Below are 23,308 nucleotides of genomic sequence, written 5' to 3'. Positions count from 1 at the left end.
TTTTGTAAAAAAGCAAAGGCTCTCCAAGGCACAACATGTGAGGAAAACAGGCAGAGGAGCAATTTCCAGCTAACTGCATGGAGAGAATCTAGAACACTGTAGTCATTTACTGGTTAACCTCTAACCTAAGAGTCACATGACCTGAACCAACCACTAAGAAATCAGTTTAGAGTTATCAATGTCGTTTTTGATCTTACATCATACTGCCACACTGTGGTGCTAAATAAATAAATAACAGAATGTGTTCCATGACACTTTTTATACCATAGCATGTAACAGTTGTATGCAGGGCTTGTTTTGTGCTTGTGATTTGGACATGTAAATCAGTCATGCACTTGCAAAAAAATTTATTTTTTTGGAAATGGAAAAGTGGACAAGTTTTAATGCCGAGCCCTGTGTATGTATATATGATCTCCCAGTGCTTGAGTGCAGAAGGCCTTTGGTTCCAGCCCACGGGACTATAGAGCATCTGGATGTAAGGGTTGGAGGACATGCTGTCTTCCAGTGTGACCCTGGATACACATTAAAGGGTTTCAGGATGGCCACCTGTTTATTGGATGGGTCATGGAGTACACCAAGTCCACAGTGTGGTAAGCAACTAAAAACTCATTATAAGATATAGATCTACAAGCAAGGCAGAAAAACTACTTTTTAAAATTGAGTCATTGTACTTGGGTTAAAATTAATTTGATCATAGTTGAAGCGTGACTTTATCTTTTCATCAGTGCCTGACCAAAACTGCGGGATTCCTCCAAAGCCAGAGCATGGTGATCACTTCCTTGTTTATGGACCAAATGATGTACTTATTGCTATACAGTATTTCTGCTATAAGCTATACAAACTGAATGGAACCCCTCAGAGAACCTGTCTGGGCAATAACACTTGGAGTGGGACAGCACCAACCTGTGTCAAAGGTATCGAACTGCATTCCATACAATGACTTATGGCGCTTTTCCACTGCGTGGTATGGCTCAGAACGGCATGGCACGGCTCAGTTCGGCTCAGTTCGCGTTTCCACTGCAGTTTAGTACCGCTTTAGAGTGGGCGGGATTATTCACGTGTCACAGTTACAGTTGTGCCACCTCTACTGCCGTGACTCCTGAAAAACGTATTAATTCCGCGTCCGTCCATCAAACTCTTGCTGGATCCGCTCCTTGGCTATCAACGAGAGGAACGTCTCTACTTCCTCAACAGACAACGAAACAGACATTTTTTGGTTGTTAAAAGAAAGGTGCGCTCATTCAAAACAGTCGCGTTCTATCCTTGTTTTTTTATTAATGTCAAGGTACCAAAGATAAAAAAGTACAGAAAATATCAACATTACGTACAAAGAGGTGACATTACATGTAAAGCACCATTTCTAGATGTATGTAACAAGTAAATAATCCAAAACAAAGCTTTAACAAAATAAGTTAAAAAGATTAAATAAATTAACTTTTTTAAGAGCTTTAAGGTTCATCTAGCGGGTCTGTTGTGTCTCGTGCCGCAAGTTCAATGATGCAGGCAGTGGCAATTTTCTCCAGCCAATCAGTGATCAGCAGAGTTTACACGTCACGTTTTGGTAACGGTACAGTTCGCTTGGAACCTCGGCCGAGGTGGTACTAAAAAAAGTACCAGGTACTGTACCCAGTGGAAAACCCCCCAAAAGTGAGCCGAACTGAACCGTGCCGTACCATGCAGTGGAAAAGCACCATTTGTAGCTCTTGGTCCTGAGCATTGGACACTTCTGTGGATAGCTAGATTGTCTCCATGGTCACTGCTTATAATATTAAGCATCTCAAGTCTTCTATGTATTTTACATTAAATCATTATTGTAGTAATCAGTATGGTAGGTAGTATGGTGGTCATTTTCTTTTCCATTTGTACTTCAGTTTTTGTGTGGTAGAGAAGTGCTTTAATTAAACCTTTGAATTTCTTCTATTTACAGAGCTGGACATAATTCCTGCAGCAGATAATGAACAAAAAGGCAAACACAAACCTTCCGGACAAGACCAAGCGGGCCATGCCAAGAACAAAACTTCACAAGAAAAAGAAAACGAGTCAAAAACAGTCAAAGATATAAAACCACAAAAACCTACCCCTGGAAAGGATAATGTGGGACGAGATGGAAAGTTTGGTGAAGACATGGGCATAGATTTTGGCAGCAATTTTGTAAAAGAAAAACCTAAAGTTGAAAACAAAGATGCTGATAGCAGCATTAACACAATCAGAAAGAAGGAAACTGAAGAGGATAAGGACACTCTTAAACCCTTTGACAAAGATGCACATTTAGATATCGGAAAGAAAGTTGGAAGCCCAACAAAAGATTTGGGCATGGAATATATAGATTTTGTTTTGATAGACAATAGGATGGCCAATAATCAGACAACGAAGGCTGACAAAACCAAGGATGGTGGAATGGACAAAGGACAAAAAAGAACTGATGGACCTCAATATACAATATTAAGCCTGACTGAAAATGAGAAAGACAACATTCTTTATGAAATAGATACCATACACAAAGGGAATAACACTCAATTTTTCAATAGGAATGACATAGAAAATTCGGAGACACTGCTTGAAGAAACTGAACAACTCCCAACAACTACTACTGGAAATAATAGCACAACAGTCATACCAACAATGAGCAAAACAATTGACAAAATGACAATGATGGTTAAACCTATGGAAAAGGTCAAAGTGGATGCAGTGAATGAAAAGACAACAGAACAGGATTTACAACAAGAGACAAAAAAAGAATCTCAACAAAACACAGACATGGAAGGTGAATCATCTCTACGATGCTCTATAAACACCACAGAATTATGCAATTAAATGTTTTATAGTGATTTAATAGTTAAATTGCTTTTGCAAGAATTATGTCCAGTACTGTTAATGGTTCCCATAAGTATATTTTTCAGCTGACTTGAGTGGAATTATGTGGTAAAACACAGATTTCCTGCCATATTTATTTAATGATGCTTCAATACAGTTACTGAATCTACAGTAGGGTGCAACGGGGCTAAAGTGTATATGTATATATATATATATATATATATATATATAAACGTGTCTCATTGTGCAGAAAACAAATAAGAGCCAGTTATTTTTAGTGAATCGAAAATATACAGATACATCTCAAAAAATTAGAATATCGTGAAATTGTTCTTTTTTTTTTTTTTTTTGGGGAACTTATGTCAAAAAGTGAAACTTTAATATATTCTAGATTCATTACATGTAAAGTAAAACATTTCAAAAGTTTTTTTTTTTGTTTTAATTTTGATTATTAGAGCTTACGGCTCATGAAAGTCAAAAATCCAGTATCTCAAAATCTCAAAATTAGAATATTTATATTTGAGTTTGAATAAATGACCATCCCTACAGTATAAATTCCTGGTATCTCTTGTTCTTTGAAACCATAATAATGGGGAAGACTGCTGACTTGGCAATGGTCCAGAAGACAATCACTGACAACCTCCACTAAGAGGGTAAGTCACAGAGGGTCATTACTGAAAGGGGTGGCTGTTCACAGAGTGCTTTATCAAAGCATATTAAACGCAAAGTTGACCGGAAGGAAGAAATTGGGTAGGAAAAGGTGCACAAGCAACAGGGATGACCGCAAGCTTGAGAATACTGTCAAGCAAAGCCGATTCAAACACTTGGGAGAGCTTCACAAGGAGAGAACTGAAGCTGGAGTCAGTGCATCAAGAGTCACCACGCTCAGACGTCTTCAGGAAAAGGGCTACCAAGCCACTTCTGAAACAGAAACAACATCAGAAGCAGGGGCGGACTGGCCATCTGGACGTTCTGGAGAAGTCCTGAACGGCCGTCAGTCTGGCTGGTTCATCAAAGAAAAAGTGTCAGATTAAGTGAGGTTGACGGCCAACAAAAGGGGGCGCTAATGTAATCTATTTTTGCTTAACCGATACTGACGCGAAGTGGGCTCGTGATGGCAGTTGAAAGAAGCTAAAAAGGTTTGGTTACCTTTTTCCACCTCTCACTATACACAGCGTGTAGCCTATGAGCACTAGAGTAAAATCCCAAGACACCCCTAGTCCAAATGTTCACTGCTATTTATTATTACTCTGCATTGTCTGGCATAACCATATTCATTCATAAAGAAACAGCGGCGATTCTACAACAACGGGTTACATTTGAGAGATATTGAGTTAGAAAATACAGTAAATGAAGTTGCCTAAGGTGATTAGTCTGATTAACATGACACACACACAAAGAGACATAGCCTATACTCAAATTGAAGAATTCTGTTGTTTCAGGTATCTAGATTCTAGGTTTATGTTTATCATTGTCATATTATAAATTTTGCGTTCTGCTCTTTTTATGTAGATTTCAAGTATTTTAGTTCATACAATAATATATTTATTTCAATCCCATGCTGAAAAAAATAGAAACCATCACATCATTTGTAATGGTTTTACTGATTATAATGAAAATTGTATTGTTTTAATGGAAACTGTAATGGTGCCCGTTGGTCTCAACAGGCAATTGGTCGCTTTAAAAAAAAAAAAAATAAACACTAAACCCTAATGTAATATGTCCCAAAAAACACTACAGGAAACCATTATTTAATAGTTTTAATGGTTAAAAGTTGATAGGTTGTAATGTTTGTAATGGTATTTGTAGTGGAAATCGTTAGAATTTCTGATGGTTTCATTTGTTTTTGTCAGCAGGGTCACCATGGGTTTTGTGATGTTATTTGCCATAAATGCGACAGGATTGCTGTAATATTATGAGATATAGCGACTGTATTGTAGTTGGGGTGGCCTATTTAGGAGAAAATCTAGGGCCGTTTTTTACTCCCAGTCCATCCCTGGTCAGAAGCATCTTATCTGGGCCAAGGAGAAAAAGAACTGGACTGTTGCTCAGTGGTCCAAAGTCCTCTTTTCAGATAAAAGTCAATTTTACATTTCATTTGGAAATTAAGGTCTGGAGTCTGAAGGAAAACTGGAGAGGCACAGAAATCAAGCTGCTTGAAGTCCAGTGTGAAGTTTCCGAAGTCAGGGATGATTTGGGCTGCCATGACGTCTGCTGGTTTTGGTCCATGGTGTTTTATCAAGTCCAAAGTCAATGCAGCCGTCTACGAGGAGATTTTGGAGCACTTTATGCTTCTATCTGCTGACAAGCTTTGTGGAGATGCTGATTTCCTTTTCCAGCAGGACTTTAGCACCTGCCCACAGTGCCAAAACCACTTCCAAGTGCTTTGCTGACCATGATATTACTGTGCTTGTTTGGCAGCCATCATGCCTGACCTGAACCCCATATGGAATCTATGAGATATTTTCAAGAGAAAGATGAGAAACAGTTGATCCAACAATCCAGATGAGCTGAAGGCTCAATAGTGCCTCAGAAGTGCCACAGGCTGTTCACTGATGCTGGAGTTTGTGCTAAAGGAGACCCGACAAAGTACTGAGTGCATAAATGGACATACTTTAAAGAACTTGAACTTTTCTGTATTGCAAATCCTTTTTTTGATTGATCTTTGGAAATATTCTAATATTTTGAGATACTGGATTTTTGACTTTCATGAGCTGTAAGCTGAGCTCTAATCACCAAAATGAAAAAAAAAAAAAAACTTTTGAAATGTTTTACTTTACATGTAATGAATCTAGAATATATGAAAGTTTTACTTTTACAAGTTACCAAAAAAAAAAAAAAAAAAAGAACAATTTCACGATATTCTAATTTTTTGAGATGTGCCTGTACAACACAACCAGTGTTGTCTGATTCCAAAATGAATTGAAATTATCTGATTCTTTGGCAATGGTGTTGCATTTCTTTTTTCCAAATTTTTAGTTTTAAAAGTACTACAAGAAATGTTAATGGAACCATTAAGGAGCTGAAATTAAGATAAATTGGAACTGATAAATTCTTCCCAACTCACATCCCCAATAAAAAGCTACATCTCACATTTCTCAAAACAAAATACATTTTACTCAAATGACCATGTCTGGTAATTAATAAGTCAAAATTAATCTTAGTCTTATCACACAGTTTTTTTTTTTTTTTGGTGTTTGTTTGTTTTTTTCCGAGCCATTGAAAATGATTGCGTTTACTGAATAAATCGGCATGCCCAACATTATTTTTGATTTTGTTAATACCTCTGACTGGACAAACAGTAACCTCTGAATGGTGAGACTAATAACAGCTATGTTTCCACTGTCACTGGAGGTTTGATTGTGCCTCCTCGGGGCTTCCACGGGACCAGCGGCCAGAGATTTTTGGCCCGCCGAATGCCTTGGTCTAAAGCGGGTCAACTGGGACTTGAGGAGTGGTCATGAACAAAAGTGGAGTTTATCTGAATCAGGAGACAGTTGGCACTGCTGATCATTTTCAATGTTTTTCTTTTTCGATTTCTTTTTCAATTTTCTTATTAAGCTACCAGCTAACATCAATATTTAAGACATTTCAAACAATTTTACTGGCAAAACTCACTTAAAAACTCACAAAAAACACTGAGTGTCTGAAATAGCTTACGAGTTAACCTACAATTAAGGGTGGGTTTTAGTGTGTAGCACTGGTCTGGCAGTGGAAACGCACCTTGACTTTTTTTTTTTTTGGAGCACTGCTACTGTGCTCTAGGGTGCCCTATGCAACAATAACCATTTTATCTAATCATGCACTTTGATTGTTTGATGTTTACATTGATGTTTTTTTCTCTGTCATACTTTCTTTTCTCTCTCAGATGGTGAAGGGAGACCATGTCTTCGACTGTCACCATTGTATAATGGTTACTATAAGTTGGTTCCTGACCTCCTTCCAGAAACAGTGGAGTTCTTCTGTAACCAATCTTATGCTCTGAGTGGCAGCGCACGGAGGACATGTCAGCCAAATGGCACCTGGTCTGGCACGCAGCCCATCTGTATGAGAGGTTGAACCAGTCTCAGATTTCTGCAGTCTTTTTAGCACTGAATTTACTGAAGAGATACAAAACAGTTGCAAAGTCATCCATAAAATGATTTCTAATGGCAGTTTTCAATTCGGCACTTTTACCTTTTGCACAGAAATGCAGAATTATTTTTAGGACCACAGAGCAGTCAGGAGACCTCGGTGTAACACCTCTTCCAGAGGAGGGGGCTTTTTACAGTATTGTGTATAGCAGTGGCAAGCAGTGATTTCTTTAACCGAGTTTGCTGTCTTATTTACAGTATCAGAAATGACATAATCATGGCAGGTGCTGATTTAAAAAGAGGGCTGTTACCAGGAACAGCCATTAGGTGGCAGTGCCTTGCCAAATTATTAAACTTGCTTTATTTGCTTGCTTTATTTGGATGGCATTAGTTTTACATGGAGAGGTGGGGTAAAGTAATTATTAATAGAGCTTCTCAGTTATTTTAGTCCCGTTCGAATGTGCAATCTCAGTAATCATTACGGACATTGTCAGTAAATATTACAAAGACATTTGCCTTCTGTAAAAAAATTCGGAAAAATCCTACCTCAGGAACAGTAATGCTAATCCCATGTGAATAGACTAGCTGGAAATATGTATGTTAATATTACATCATTTCCTGGAACAAAACTTCGGTTAGCTTTAGGTAAGTGCCAACAGAATAAAATCGGAATTTAATGAATAAATTGTGCGGTCAGCCCTAGCTGAACTTATAAGCAACATATTATAAACATATAAGCACAGGAAGCAATGTGGCATGCACATGATGACAGGAAGGTGACGGCGGTGTGTACATTGAGTTACCCCTCCCACTTCTGGTAGCTTTTCTGAGATTTGTTTTCCCATGTGAATTGACCATTAATATTGCAGACGTCCTGTGGTAAAATTACAATACTCTATCTACCCTTGTAAAACTAATCCCATCTGAATAGGGTTATACACTCACCAGCCACTTTATTAGGTACACCTTGCTAGTATCAAGCTGGACCCCCTTTCCCTTCAGAACTGCTTTAATTCATCATGGCACAGATTAAACAAAGGGGCTGGAAACATTTCTCAAAGATTTTGGTCCATATTGACATTACAGCATCACACAGTTTCTGCAGATTAGTCGGCTTCACATCCATGATGCCAATCTTCCATTCCACCTCATCCCAAAGGTGCTCTATTGCACTGAGATCTGGTGACTGTGGAGGCGATTTGATTACAGTGAACTTACTGTCATGTTTAAGAAACCAGTCTGTGATGATTTAAACTTTGTGACATGATGCGTTATCCTGCTGGAAGTAGCCATCACAAGATGGGTACACTGTGGTCATAAAGCGATGAACACAATAAACAACAATATCAGGGTAGGCTGTGTTTAAATTATGCTCAATTGGTACGGTAACACTTTAGAATACTGTTCCATTATTAATGAATAACTACACAAGAACACATGAGTAATGCAATATTAGCACTCTAGTAACTACTAGTAACTAACAAGCAACTCTGATTAATGAATTAGTAAGTAATAGTGCTTAGTTGAATGTGGTAGTTCACTATTAGCTAATCAGTAACTATTATTTTTTTCATACCTCCCCAAGAACTACTAAGAACTACTGTATACAGGTTCATAATTAATATGAATAATGCATAATGTATAATTCATTCTAAAGTAAAGGTCATGGTAACCCACTAGTAATGACTCAAGTATTACCAAATTCTTCAGAAGGAATTACTAATTATTTGGATCAGTATTCTAAAGTGAAGATCATGATTATCTAGTAATTACTGAAGTCATTGTAAACTTTTGAGGTTTTTGTAAGGTCCTGGTTAGTAATTCATTTAGCTAGATTTGGTAACACTTAAATCATTACTAGTGGGTTACCGTGATCTTCACTTTAGAATACTGATCCAAATAATTAGTAGTTTGACACTTGAGTCATTACTATCCAAAACCTTACATATATCTCAAAAGCTCACTATGACATCAGTCAATATTAGGAAGTTATGATGATTTTCACTTTAGAATACTGATCCAAGTAATTAGTAGTTCATTTAGAAGGATTTGGCAATACTTGAGTCATTACTAGTGGGTTACCATGATCTTCATTTTAGAATTAATTATTCATTATGCATAATTCACATTAATTATGAACCTGTATAAAGTAGTTCTTAGGAGTTCTCAGGATATATGAAAAAAATAGTAGTTATTGGTTAGCTAATAGTGAGCTACCAGTTTCAACTTAGCGCTATTACTTACAGTAATAAATTGATAATCAGAGTTTCTTGTTAGTTAATAGTAGTTACTACAATGTTAATAGTGCATTAGCCATTTGTTCCTGTGTAGTTATTCATTAACGACGGAACAGTATTCTAAAGTGTTACCATTGGTACTAAGGGCGATGTTGCCAACTTACCGATTATGTTGCTTATTGTAGCAAGTTTTCAGACTACCCTAGCAAGTTTTTTCTTCTAAAAAGCACCTAGCTACAAATTTAGCTGTTTTTAAAATGTATTTGACAACTTTTAGCAACTTGAACAATAAAAAGGCACACATTTTCCATCTGAATTACACAAAAAGAGGAAACCAAAGAGGCCTAGCATGAACATCACATGAAATTAGTTAATAATAATAATAATTGTTTATTCATGATACACTTTGTTAGTAGCTTGTACCTGCAATTGTTGATCAGTTAGTACACTGTAAGAAAAATATCTAGAAAAATGGACAAGATTCCAGGATTAATTTCCCAGGACTTATCCATTATCTGTTGTAACCCTGTAACCTGAAAACACAAAATACAATACGTAATTTAAAATGCAGGTAAAAAAAACTGTGAAAAATCAACACAGAAAATTTGTTCAAATATAAATGAACATACAGTATATAAAATATATTTTTGATGAGATTTGATGCAGTGACACAATTTTGCGTTGTGATCAATGACATCATTGCACAATGAAATCAAGTCATTTAGCAACTTTTAGCAACAAATTGACTTTCAGTTAGCAACTTCCCCTGAAATTACTTGCCAACACTGACTAAGGGGCCCGAAGTGTGCAACACCATTACACCACCACCGACAGCCTGAATCACTGATACATGGCAGGAAAGTCATCCTTTCATGTTGTTTACGCATATTTGTCACCCTACCATCTGAAATGGCAAGGCTCATTAGACCAGGCAACCATTTTACAATCTCCTGTTGTCCAGTTTTGGTCAGCCTGTGTGAACTGTAGTCTCAGTGTCCTGTTCTTAGCTGACAGAATTATTTTCATTTTGATTAGTTTGCTTACAGGGGTGTAAAATACTTGTGTAAGGGATTACTATACTTAAGTATAGATGATTTGTACTTGTATTTAAGTACAATATAAATTGGCTACTTGTACATTTACTTGATTACATTTTTGAAGAAAAAAAACAATACTTTTTACTCCTTACAATTTTGTTGAAAAGTACTCGTTACATTTTATTTTCTTCCACCTTAAATGTATTAAATATGGTAACAGAAGCTTTTAGCTTCAGTTATAATCAGGGAAATTTCTGACCATAAAATCTGAGGAAGCATATTGAGTTACAAATCTTAAATATTCAAATTGAACATTGTATGTAAAATTAACTGTAAATTATGCTTAGTGGTGATCCTAACAGGGTCCATACAATGCATGTGTATGAGACCGCTTCAAAAACAACACAAAGTGAAGTTTTCTTACACATCATATTGCTTCAGAAGACATTGATTCATCAAATCGTGGAACGCACCTTCCTTACTGCCAGGGTCCAATTTGCAAGCTGTCAGTACTTTTGACAGTGGGCAGCCATGCGTACACTTAGGTTCCCCAGGTTAAGCAGGTGATTGTGGTGCATCTCTGCCACTTCCCTACTAGACTGCTGTCCAGAGCATGTGTGTTTACTTTATCTCTAAGGCAAAGGCTTATAGTGCCACTGGACAGGCCACCTCTATCCCCAAGACTTATCTGGTCCAGCTTATCTGGAGTCGATTCGGCAAAGCACAGGTAGATCTGTTCACTTTGCAGGAGTCCTCCTATTGCCCTCTATGGTACTCCCTGACTGAAGCACTGTTCTGCACGGGCGGTTTGGCACACAGTTGGCCCTGGGACTGTGCAATGTATGTGTTCCCCCAAGTGAGCCTGATTGCACAGATATTTTTCAAGGGTCAGGGAGGAAGGAGAACAGTTCCTGCTGGTTGCACCCTGCTGGCTAACAAAGACTTGCTTCTCGGAGCTCATGCTCCCCTCGTTGCCCCCTCCCTGGGGAATTGCCCTCCTTCACTTTCTTTTTGCTAACTAGTTTTCTTCCTGAGAAGAAGAAGATTTGCCATTGGGTCAGTGCTTTCCTTCCTAGAGGAAAGGCTGGACAGACACATGTCCCCCTCCACATTGAAAATATACATCAGGACTATAGTGGCGTATCATGACATTGTGGAAGGTAGGAAAGGAAATCACAACCAGATCGTAAGATTCCTCAAAAGCATGAGGAGGCTAAATACATTGAGATTGTACCTTATTCCTCTCCTTGGTCTTACAGGGTCTGCAGAGAGCTCCCTTTGAGCCCTTAGAATCAGTTGAGCTTAGTGCCTTCTCTTTGAAGACGGCTGTCCTGACCATGCTTACCTCCATCAAGAGGGTTAAGGAGCTGCAAGAAGACTGGCTCTGTACACAAAGTTTCCACTACCCCTTTCAGGGTCCAAGTGGTGAACCTGCAAGCACTGCAAACACACCACCATAATGCGCACTTTTCCAATCCATGTGTTTCCTATTTCTGGCGAAACTTGGGATAATAACTGACTGTTTTCAGAACTCATCAGTAGCTGAATCAGTGGCAAAATAATTCCGCTACCAGGCCCATTATTTGTGGTATGCCTCTTTTCTGATGAGCCTGTCTAATTGGACTAAGTGCTCCATATGTGGTGATTCCTATATGGTAATCTTATATGCTTTTTTTTTTTCTTCACTGTAAAGGTGCCCTGCCGGTAACCGTGTATATTCCCTGGGCAGAGCCTTGCTTGCTGCCAGTCTCTGTGGATATGAGCCTCTCCCATGTCTTGGTTAGAGCCCATCCCAGAGACCTCTTCCATGTGTAGTGCTTCCCACTAGGTAAACCCATGTGATGTATTCTTCACATACTGTCCTCCTCTGGGTAGTGTTTTTTCCATAGTTTTTTTTTTTTTCCCTATATGGAAAAAGAGCACTTTCCCCAGCGTAAACTAAGGGTCTGCAAGGCTGTAAATTTATCTTTTATTTATTTATTTAAAAAAAAAAAAAGCAGGAATGTTTAAGACATGGTTCAGTATACACTTAACCTGAACATTGAGAGGGTTACGATGTGCTACCAGGCTCGCAGTATCTTGCCAGCATCTGCAACGCCAAACTTCGTAACACAGTTCAGCTGGTTGTGGCATTTTGTATAGGGACCTAGTGTCACTACATTGACACAATGCTCACTGAAGCTAAGCAGAGTTGGATTGGAAACTGTCTAAAGGAAACATCTCAGTTACTATTGTAATCTCCGTTCCCTAATGGAGGGAACAATATGCTCAATGTAGTGACACTAGGGGTTGCACTTGAGAGCCAGCCCTAAACACCTCTGATGCTTTCAAAAAAGGCTAATGAGAACTGGCTAGAGGAATTTGCCAGCCACTCCCCATACATATGGGTATGAAATGAGCTGGCATGCTCCACTCATTCAGGTTTCCCGGCTGTTTCAGCTCTGTTTAGCTTCGATGGGAAACAAGGCGGATGCTACAGAGCGATAGCTGCTGGTAAAAAAGAAACCCAATACATTCATACAGAATACTTAAACAAACAATATAAATCTCCCAATCTATTTTCTTAGTGTTTTCATAAATACTGTACTGACTTAAACATTTTAAACATTGACAAATTCAAAACTAAGATGTTTTGTTTGTATTCTTATTTATAGCCTGTCGAGAGCCCAAAGTATCTGTGCTGGTGAAACAGAGAGTTCTACATCCCCATATCCCATCCAGGTATAGACAATTGCACTATGTCACTCCTGATGGCAGAATGTTACAATAACATACAAAGCTGAACCATTTAATTAATTACTATGACCATAATTCTCCCATTCATTCCAAAGCAGAATTTTCAAGTAATTTTCAAGTAAATTTAATCTGTGAACTGTAAAATGCATTTCATTAATTCTGTATGTTTGTCTAATATGATGTCCTTTGTTCTTTTGTGTGTGTGTGTGTTTTCAGGAAAACACCTGTGCATAAGTTTTATTCTTCCTCTGGAGTGACCAATTTCTTAAGGGAAGTGCAGCCCACCCAGGCCCCTTTCACCATGCCCCCGCTCCCACAGGGGTTTCATCATGTCTACACACACATTGAGTATGAGTGTATGTCACCTTACTACCAGCACTTTGGAAGTGCACGCAGAACCTGTCTGAAGATGGGAAAGTGGAGTGGACGTCATGTTTCTTGTTCGCCTGGTGAGGCCACACATGACAGACAAGATACAAGTGTAGGAGGTGTAGAGGTCTTTATTAAAGAGATCAACTTCATCATTTACAGTATCTCACAGAAGTGAGTACAACCCTCGTATTTTTGTAAATATTTTATTATATCTTTTCATGTGACAACACTGAAGAAATTACACTTTGCTACAATTTAAAGTAGTGAGTATACAGCTTGTATAACAGTGTAAATTTGCTGTCCCCTCAAAATAACTCAACACACAGCCATTAATGTCTAAACCGCTGGCCACAAAAGTGAGTACACCCCTAAATGAAAATGTCCAAATTGGGCCCAAAGTGTCAATATTTTGTGTGCCCAACATTATTTTCCAGCACTGCCTTAACCCTCTTGGGCATGGAGTTCACCAGAGCTTCACAGGTTGCCACTGGAGTCCTCTTCCACTCATCACGGAACTGGTGGATGTTAGAGACCTTGCGCTCCTCCACCTTCCTTTTGAGGATGCCCCACAGATGCTCAATAGGGTTTAGGCCTGGAGACATGCTTGGCCAGTCCATCACCTTTACCCTCAGCTTCTTTAGCAAGGCAGTCGTCGTATTGGAAGTGTGTTTGGGGTCGTTATCATGTTGGAATACTGCCCTGCGGCCCAGTCTCCGAAGGGAGGGATCATGCTCTGCTTCAGTATGTCACAGTACATGTTGGCATTCATGGTTCCCTCAATGAACTGTAGCTCCCCAGTGCCGGCAGCACTCATGCAGCCCCAGACCATGACACTCCCACCACCATGCTTGACTGTAGGCAACACACTTGTCTTTGTACTCCTCACCTGGTTGCCGCCACACACGCTTGACACCATCTGAACCAAATAAGTTTATCTTGGTCTCATCAGACCACAGGACATGGTTCCAGTAATCCATGTCCTTAGTCTGCTTGTCTTCAGCAAACTGTTTGTGGGCTTTCTTGTGCATCATCTGTAGAAGAGGCTTCCTTCTGGGACGACAGCCATGCAGACCAATTTGATGCAGTGTGCGGCGTATGGTCTGAGCACTGACAGGTTGACCCCCACCCCTTCAACCTCTGAAGCAATGCTGACAGCACTCATACGTCTATTTCCCAAACACAACCTCTGGATATGACGCTGAGCACGTGCACTCAACTTCTTTGGTCGACCATGGCAAGGCCTGTTCTGAGTGGAACCTGTCCTGTTAAACCGCTGTATGGTCTTGGCCACAGTGCTGCAGCTCAGTTTCAGGGTCTTGGCAAACTTCTTATAGCCTACGACATCTTTATGTAGAGCAACAATTATTTTTTTCAGATCCTTAGAGAGTTCATTGCCATGAGGTGCCATGTTGAACTTCCAGTGACCAGTATGAGAGAGTGAGAGCGATAACATCAAATTTAACCAGCTCCCCATTCACACCTGAGACCTTGTAACACTAACGAGTCACATGACACCGGGGAGAGAAAATGACTAATTGGGCCCAATTTGGACATTTTCACTTAGGGGTGTACCCACTTTTGTGGCCAGCGGTTTAGACATTAATGGCTGTGTGTTGAGTTATTTTGAGGGGACAGCAAATTTACACTGTTATACAAAATATGCAAAGTGTCATTTCTTCAGTGCTGTCACATGAAAAGATATAATAAAATATTTACAAAAATGTGAGGGGTGTATTCACTTCTGTGATATACTGTAATTAGGTTTTCATGTGATGGAAAATCATGGAGGTTTGTAAGAAAATGAGCAAGTTTTTTTTTTTTTTCATTGTAAGATGTAACATGTCTTTCATTGTAAATGCCAACAAAGTCACACATTTATGTGAATATGCCAATTGTTCGTGATCTGCCAGTATTTTAGGGTGAGCCTCTGAAAGTGAGCCCGAATGCTCTTGTCAAATGCAAGAGTTACGGAAGGAAATTATCACATCCATACACACTTATCAGAGCGTCAGCACATGCAAATGCTTAAGGAAGTAATAAAATAAAATAGAACTCTCTATATGATCCACAACAATCCAAGCCCTTAAAGTACACTTTTATTGTCATACTCGATAATCTGTAAAATATGAATTGCTTTTGTTTTCTTCTCTTAATTTTTGTTCTCTCTCTCTCTCCTTCTCTATGCCAGTGTGTGGGAAGCTGACAAACTTTGACCCTCAGAACCCTTCTGAGACTAACTGGCCCTGGCTGGCTGCCATCTACCGTTTGCCTGTTGCAAGCAAACTAGGGAAGTTAAGTGTGACCAAGACAATGGGAGCAAACACTGAACTGATGGAAGAAGAGAGTGACATGGATGGTTGGCAGCTTGTTTGCAGCGGAGCCCTGGTGAACCAGCGAAGTGTGGTTGTAGCTGCCCACTGTGTCACAGAGCTGGGGAAATTATATCCACTTGACACGGCCAAAATCAGGGTAGTGCTTGGCAAACAGTATCGCAGTGATCTGAGAGTGACCAAGGGACTGCAACGATTACGGGTTAGTTTGAAAGTCAGAACATCGGACACTCCTACCCATTCTTTATTATTACTAATTTGCACATTTACAACTAACTAACTAATTATTAAAATTAAATGTGCTTAAATATGCTGCTTATCATAAGCAACTTTCTGTTTGTTGTTTCAAGTTGAAAAAAACATTGAGTTTTAAATTATTTTTTTAGTCCTGATTTCCAGTAAAAATATCTAAATATCCTTTAAAAACATTACATTTATTTGAGAAGCACATGACATTAAGACTTTTTAAATAATATTAAGAATATTTGTTTCTTAGTGCCTGCCAGATTTTTCCCCCACTTGTTTTTGACTTGTTTATACTTAAAACATATGAAAAAGTGTAGTGCCTGAGCAGCTGGACACAACACCACCTGCTGATCAAACCATAGAATAATAGATATTTTCTTTAGATATTTTAACATTTGAATAGTTTTGCCTGAAACCACAAGACCAGTCTTTTTATATGCCTTTGGACACACCCTGTTGAGTACTGAGAATGATCCTCAGTGTTCCCTCATGAGTGGATTTTAATTTTGTCATAAAATGCTGAATTTTATGAAAGTATTGACAAATCATTATGAAATTTGGTATGTCATCTGTGCCCTGAATGTAACTGTAAAAATTGGGCCCAGCACCATATTGCCATCATTTTCAAAATACAAATTATTTAAAGATATACCTACGTTAACTGTTCTTGTATAATAGATCAAGGAGCGTAATAGCAAGAAGTACTGTAAAAGTTGACAGCAAACAGTGAGAGTGTTTATCTTTGCAATGTTTTGGGGTATTGACATAAAACATTGTGTGTTCCACTGTAACCTTCTTCTGACAATACCATATTTTTTCACCAAATCAATGTTACAATTCTTTTTTCAAGGCATTGGTGCGCTTGGCCATGTAATTGCTGCTTCCGTCATGATTTACTCCCCTGCATGTCATTCCAAAACAAACTTTCTTTTGTGAAACCCAAGAGGTGATCATTTAATGAATATCTGTATATGAATATCTATTCAACTTTTATGTGAATTATTTATTTACATGTAAAGGTTTTCTAAGTTCGTGGAAAACATAAATTTGAATCACAGTATGTGTGCCCAAGTTTTGACTACTACAGCATATTTACACGTTTTGTTCTTTGTATATGCTGCTAATTCATTCCATGTCTCACCTTTGATTGGTCAGGTATCTTCCATCACTCTACATCCAAACTATGATCCCCTGGTGCTGGATTCAGATGTGGCCGTATTGAAGCTCTTGGACAAGGCTCGTATTGGAGAATATGTGCTACCGATCTGCCTACCAGATGCTCGTGATACAGAAGAAGACTCCAGACAGAGGATGGTGACAGGCTGGTCCCTCTTACCTGACCAGAAGGCTGAAGATGCTGAGAAAGCACGTGTGGGCCGCGTGATTCTGGGGGATGTTGTTCAGTGTGAGCAGCAATATGCCGGTTATGGTGTTCCTATCAGTGTGTCTGAAAACATGCTGTGTGGGCGACAGGGTTCTGGTGTGGAACAGTCAAACATTTGCCCTGCTGACACTGGAGGGATTCTTATTTTGCCTCCAGTCTCCTCAGGCTCTAGTCTGACACCTCCACATGGACAGGGCTCACTGGAGTGGAAACTTTTAGGGTTGGTCAGTTTTGGATATGATTCTTTAAACTGCAACCCAGAGCTTTACACCGTGTACACACATGTTGCTAATTTTGTCAGCTTTATAGAGGAAAATATGACATAGGCTTACATACGATATTACATCTAATCTCTGTCTCATTTATATTATTTCATTCATTTTCTTCTATCCATTATAATACTGCATTAATGTATAGGCTTAAATACACTGGACTATGCAGTGCACAGACATATAAGACATGGACTTAATTTAAACCTTATTGTAACCATTATAAGGGAAATAGTCCTAAAACAACATGGTCCTAAAACAATATTTTAATGTTTCGGGAAAAAGTCCTAAAACACCAACACTGAGCAGCTTCCTATTCATGATGGCCCTCAGTCTCTCAGGTGATATTTGCTTTGACTAATCTTATAAATGTACATAAATTGTAATGTTGTATTTACCACTGTAAGCGCTATTGAAAGATGTATAATAGATGTATATATTTACAAACATTTCACAATACATTCTTATTGGGATAACCCAGATAAGAATCATAACTCATGGATATGCACTGCAGTGACAAAATTACAACAAATCAAATACTACAACAGAGAGAGTATAGTATACCAAATGTCAAAATTTGATTGATGACCCGTCATAAAAATTCTGTGTTCAAAAAAACTATGTGCTTTAAACTTTAAAATGTGAAACGATGTATTGGTCGTTAAACGGGATCAAGGGAAGTTTTTATTAAAGTTTTTCACACACACATTTGAAGAAAAAACATCTAACATACATGCAATATGAGCAATGTAATAACTGTGTTTTAGGAATTTTAGGAAAGGTAGAGTTTGACAAAGTTAAAAAAAAAGAAGAGTCGACCATCTTGTGTCGATCGAAACAAAAAAAGTATTAGACACGTTTGTTAAACAATACAGTGGTTGTCAAAATCTTGTAGTCTAACATTAAAATTTTAAAAAGGTAGAGTTTGTTACAAGTAAAATAAAGAAAAGATTGTTAAACAATAGGCAGTTGTCAAAACCTTGTAACATTACAATTTTAGGAAAAGCAAACTTTTGTCACAAGTTAGATAAGAGAAAGCATCTTACACATTGTCTGCGACATCTTCTCACTCAGCGCTGTCAAAACTCAGAATGAACTTAAGAGCGCAGAGGTCAAGCCACACCCACAACCCACCCCTAAGACCGGTGGAGAGACCAACATAAAGATAGATTTAAACGTATGGCAAAAGAAATAAACATAATAATGTTTTTAAAATTAAACAGTTGTTTTAAATAAATCTTTGACATTTCTTAATTGATGAAAGCATTCTTTCTGTTTTTAACATTAATAGCCTACAAGTTCGAGTTTTTCATTTTAAAGATCAAACACAAACATGCAAACTCAAAAATGCATGCAAAATCTACATGATTATGAAAAGCAGTATGATTAAACAATGATATAACTTTTGTTTTAACGCATATGTTTTTCAGATCTTTCAAACCTAAAACCATGATGCTCTAAAGCAAGGATTAGATGCAGTCAAATGATCCTCTGATGAATGCAAGGCGATTACAGAGATTTTTCTTTATGAATTAGACCTAAATTAGACTGAAAATTAGTTGTAAGGTTGTTTGCAACAAAAGTAATTCTTAAACAAGGTGCTACAAATGTCTCACAGAATCTTTACAGCAGATTAGACTTTCTTTCTCACTTTAAAAATGGTATTAACCATGGTATTTAAATGCAGCATATTTATTTTTCACAGTATAATATTTTATTTTATTAAAATAAAAACAACTGGTCTATATAGGTTTATTTTACTAAGAGTTGATCAAATAATTGATAGAAGAAATAATTAAAATAATCAATAAGTCCAACTTATTAACCCCACCTGATGTGTCTGATGGTGTGTGATGACATAAATATCTTACTGATACAGATGTGTTAAGAATCTGTAAAAATAGTTTAAAAAGTCATCTTTTTTAGCTTTCATGTAGGATTCATGTCCACACTCAAGTGGTTTTTGTGTAATGGAGTCCTGAGACAAAAGAAAATAGAATGCTTGAAAGACTTTTCTCTTTAAGATATTTGTAATGACAGACTAAAAGCTTTAGATTGATAAAAAAAAATGAGTGTATGCATTTCTCTTGAATATGTATACAGTAATCAGTGAATACATGAACCAGTATAAATACATAACCTCATCAATTCAGCATGATTCTATCATATTAATCAATAAAAAATACTTAATTTATATACCATATCTGACTTTCTTATGACTTTTTTAAATGTGTTGAACAACCAGTTTTTGGGGTAAAAACATATAGTGTTGTGTTTCTAAGTTAGGATGCTTGTAGTTTGTAGTTAATCACATTTTTAACCTTTTTAACTCTAAAAATGTGAACAATATCACTTAAGACTAGTTTGACAATCAAGGGTATACTCATAAAACAAGCCTGGACCCAATTTGCAGCATTCTAACAACAAGTACAACCATTGCAGAAAATGTATTATAGCACCGCAGTAAGATATAACTCTGGATGTGTGATTGACCAACTTATCAAGATTCAACATATTATTACAAGGCCCTGCCTACCTAGTTTATGATGAAACTAAAAAAATATAGGCGTGAGCTAACAGTCGTTAAAAATACTGGTCATGTTCAATTAGATGAAGACATGCAGAGGTAGCGAACACAACAAACATACCCCTTGGGGTCATGAAGCAAACTGTCTAACATAATGCACATTCTCCAGAATGGTGCTGATGACGGGTTCATAATTTCATGATGAATACTGTCTGAATATTCAGATAGCAGATGGAACCGATTGACTTTTCTTAAGATAAAGACAATTGTTTGATTTCAAGAACACACAACCAAATCCTAATGCTATTTCACAAAATGACACAACAACAACGGTTGCTCCATTACAACATATTCATGTCAAGTCTGTTTTACCATACGTATATCGTATTCTTCTTATATATGTTTGTTTAGTCTAAATATGTTTTAACAATTATTTTTGTTTTTACAAAGATGTTAAATTGAACATGTGTAATTCAATGCCTCATTCAAACGTTATGGACTTTCAGGTCAGGGAACTACAATACCCAGCATACACCTCAGGCTTCAAACATGGCGGCCGGGGATCCATATCCCAAAATACTCATACATGACAGTGCTCTAAATCTTTGGACTTCTGATTATACTTATGCTCAGATACCCTATATAAAAAGATTTACATTTCCACACTTTTTGTGAAGTATACGCGCCTTCCGTGTTGTGATGTTACAAACCTTTTTTTGTGATCTCTGTTAGTGATGCAAAGTGCGATTCATTTCTGCGAATCGATTCTTTCCCACAGTTCGGTTCAATGAACCGATTCATCGGCTCCTTAAGTCATCTCGCAGTGACGTCAGTACACATTTCTTTTCTAACAACTCAGGGTCATTTTATATCAGTGAAACATTCAAATAAAGTTAACTGTGTGAATATGTATCTTATTTTGTTCATTTAAGCTGATGATGTTTGTGGTCACGGTTTCATTCACTGATCCTTCATGTCGGATACGAGTCACGACCGACCAATATTGAGTAGCCGACACATAAATGTGGATATGTTCTACATATCTAAAGTATAAGCCTGTAGAAAGAATATAAACTTATAACTCATATAAGTTTATAAACTCATTTATTTATCTTAACAACTTTAAAATATAATCTGCATGCACAATAAACCATACACTCTTAAAATCGATAGTCCACAAGATGTGTAAAGTCAAGTCAAGTCAAGTCACCTTTATTTATATAGCGCTTTTAACAATACAGATTGTGTCAAAGCACTTAACAGTATCAGATTGGAGGATAGAGTGTCAGTAATGTATTATGATAAGATTAAACACTCAATTTTCAGTTAAAGGCATTTCATTATTGACTTCAGAGATGTCATTGTCATGTGTAAAAGGACTGATAACATATTAATGTGATGTTCTGGTTTGTGTCTTACACAATTGTGCATTACTAAACATTTTGTATTAAGTTTTAATTTAAAAGACAATAGTCTGTTAACAATTTAGATGCTTTTAATTATGAAATGACACAAAGAACCACTGAAGTGCGTACTGTTTGTTAACATGGAATTAACTGAAATAATACTATGTGCTCATTTAACTACTTGATTTACAGTATGCTGAATATAAAACTGTTAAACAAGAACATTAAAACATTTCAAACTTGTTAAACAACCACTTCAATACATTCCTCTTATGGAAATGCTTTATAAAACATTTATCAAATACTATAAAACTCATATCAGTTAAGCGCTGTCAAATAGAACGTTGTCTGCAAGTTCACAACATGTAAATTACCAACAAGTTCTCAAACTGTTCTCATGTAAGCCAACATGTTCTTACATACAGAAACATGTAACGAACTTGAAAATATGTTCAAAACATATAAATATCCGTCACACATAGAGTTCATGCACTGATCTAATGCATTCTGCTCAACTTAAAACAATTAATTCAATCAAAAACCTGACCAAAAGAGAGACGGACAAAACCTCAACAATAGTTGACATGGATCGAGAGAAAGGGCAAAATAATTATTCTTTGCCACAGTAACATACTAGGGTCCGAGAAATTTGATATCCTTACTGTAGATTTTCTTAATATTCTTTATTCTAGTTATTATTTTCCTCTTATTCATAAACCTACAAGAGTTAAAGAAAATTCAACACCTTTAATTGATAACATTTTAACAAATTCTCTAAGTGAAAAAAAATTAATCTGGTGTTTTATATTCAGACTTGTCTGATCATTTTTTGATATTGCATTATTCTGTAATTAGGGTTAACAGGGTTAAACTCTCAAAAGAAATACAGCAAAAGAATTGATTTTTTTATTGATCAATTAAATGACAGTCCTTCTACGTGGCACTGCTTAACAATAAACAAATTATATATTTTTTTACATCATCTTTCTGGTCTGTCTACGATGTGGGATCACAACACACGACAACCCAAGCATTTTCACAACCTGGCAGTTTCACCATTCTCATCTTGTTTTCCCACCTAATTGTAATTGTTAGGCCTTACGCTTATGGTGTTATACACTTTGTCTCCTAGTTTTTGCTGTTATGTTAGTGGGCCTCTTTGTTCATATACATCAATATTTCTGCGAATGTGCTATATTAACTATTACACTTAAAGCTATGCATTTCACAGTACAGACTATCACGGACACGCCAGGCTCTTCCACCTATCAGCGCTCACAATCACCGGAATACTGATCATGCACACCTGACTGTCATTCATTAATCACCCACACCGCACTATAAGAACACACAGTTCACACAGCCACATCGCACATTGCGTGCGCATGCTCTGTCTACTTACCTGCATCCAGCTCCGTCACATTAGCTCCTGGAAAACCCGGGATCCTCGACATCTCTGTTAGACCTGGTAATCAAGAACATCACTATCAGTATCATCTCCAGTCCAGTTCTGCTATACTCACCAGTTCCTTGATCTCCTGCATACTATTCAATAAACCCATCTGTTTGATTATAATTCACCTGTGTCTCGAGTCTGACTTCCCGTTACACATACATAGATACGCATTTCTTTTGTGTATGTCTCTAAACAATAGTTAGGTAAATGACTTACAGTTGATAAGTCATTTTAAGTGAAAAGTGGGATGATTCATGTCTTTTTTTTTTTTTTTATTCTGTCCACACCAATACTTTGATACCAGTGTTTTAGGTGTCTGTCTTTTTCAGTCTATCCCAGAAAACAGATGTCTTAATATTTTGTTCTTTTATGAAAACATGTGGTAAGCAGTTTTTGTCCTCATCTGCAGTATACCAACATG

The 23,308-nt window shown here is 37.4% G+C and overlaps 1 protein-coding gene across 4 annotated transcripts in view; it reads left to right on the top strand.

Moving 5' to 3' along the window:
- pamr1b (peptidase domain containing associated with muscle regeneration 1b) overlaps positions 1–20,170 on the top strand; it is a 100,254-nt gene extending 80,084 nt beyond the window's left edge. For 3 of the 4 annotated variants that reach the window (XM_058766482.1, XM_058766483.1, XM_058766484.1), the window contains 8 exons: positions 420–590; positions 726–914; positions 1,928–2,764; positions 6,683–6,868; positions 12,816–12,882; positions 13,114–13,346; positions 15,458–15,801; positions 17,001–20,170. In XM_058766482.1, the coding sequence (XP_058622465.1) occupies positions 420–590; positions 726–914; positions 1,928–2,764; positions 6,683–6,868; positions 12,816–12,882; positions 13,114–13,346; positions 15,458–15,801; positions 17,001–17,555 (2,582 nt within the window). In that variant the 3' untranslated portion in view covers positions 17,556–20,170. Of the gene's footprint in view, positions 1–419; positions 591–725; positions 915–1,927; positions 2,765–6,682; positions 6,869–12,815; positions 12,883–13,113; positions 13,347–15,457; positions 15,802–16,695; positions 16,792–17,000 lie in introns of all 4 variants that reach the window. The other variant, XR_009269268.1, reaches the window with a different exon arrangement.
- The last annotated feature ends 3,138 nt before the right edge of the window (positions 20,171–23,308 follow it).

The sequence above is a fragment of the Onychostoma macrolepis genome, chromosome 25 (assembly GCF_012432095.1).
Source record: "Onychostoma macrolepis isolate SWU-2019 chromosome 25, ASM1243209v1, whole genome shotgun sequence".
Taxonomy (NCBI): Eukaryota; Metazoa; Chordata; class Actinopteri; order Cypriniformes; family Cyprinidae; genus Onychostoma; species Onychostoma macrolepis.
This window is presented reverse-complemented; position numbering and strand designations above follow the sequence as displayed.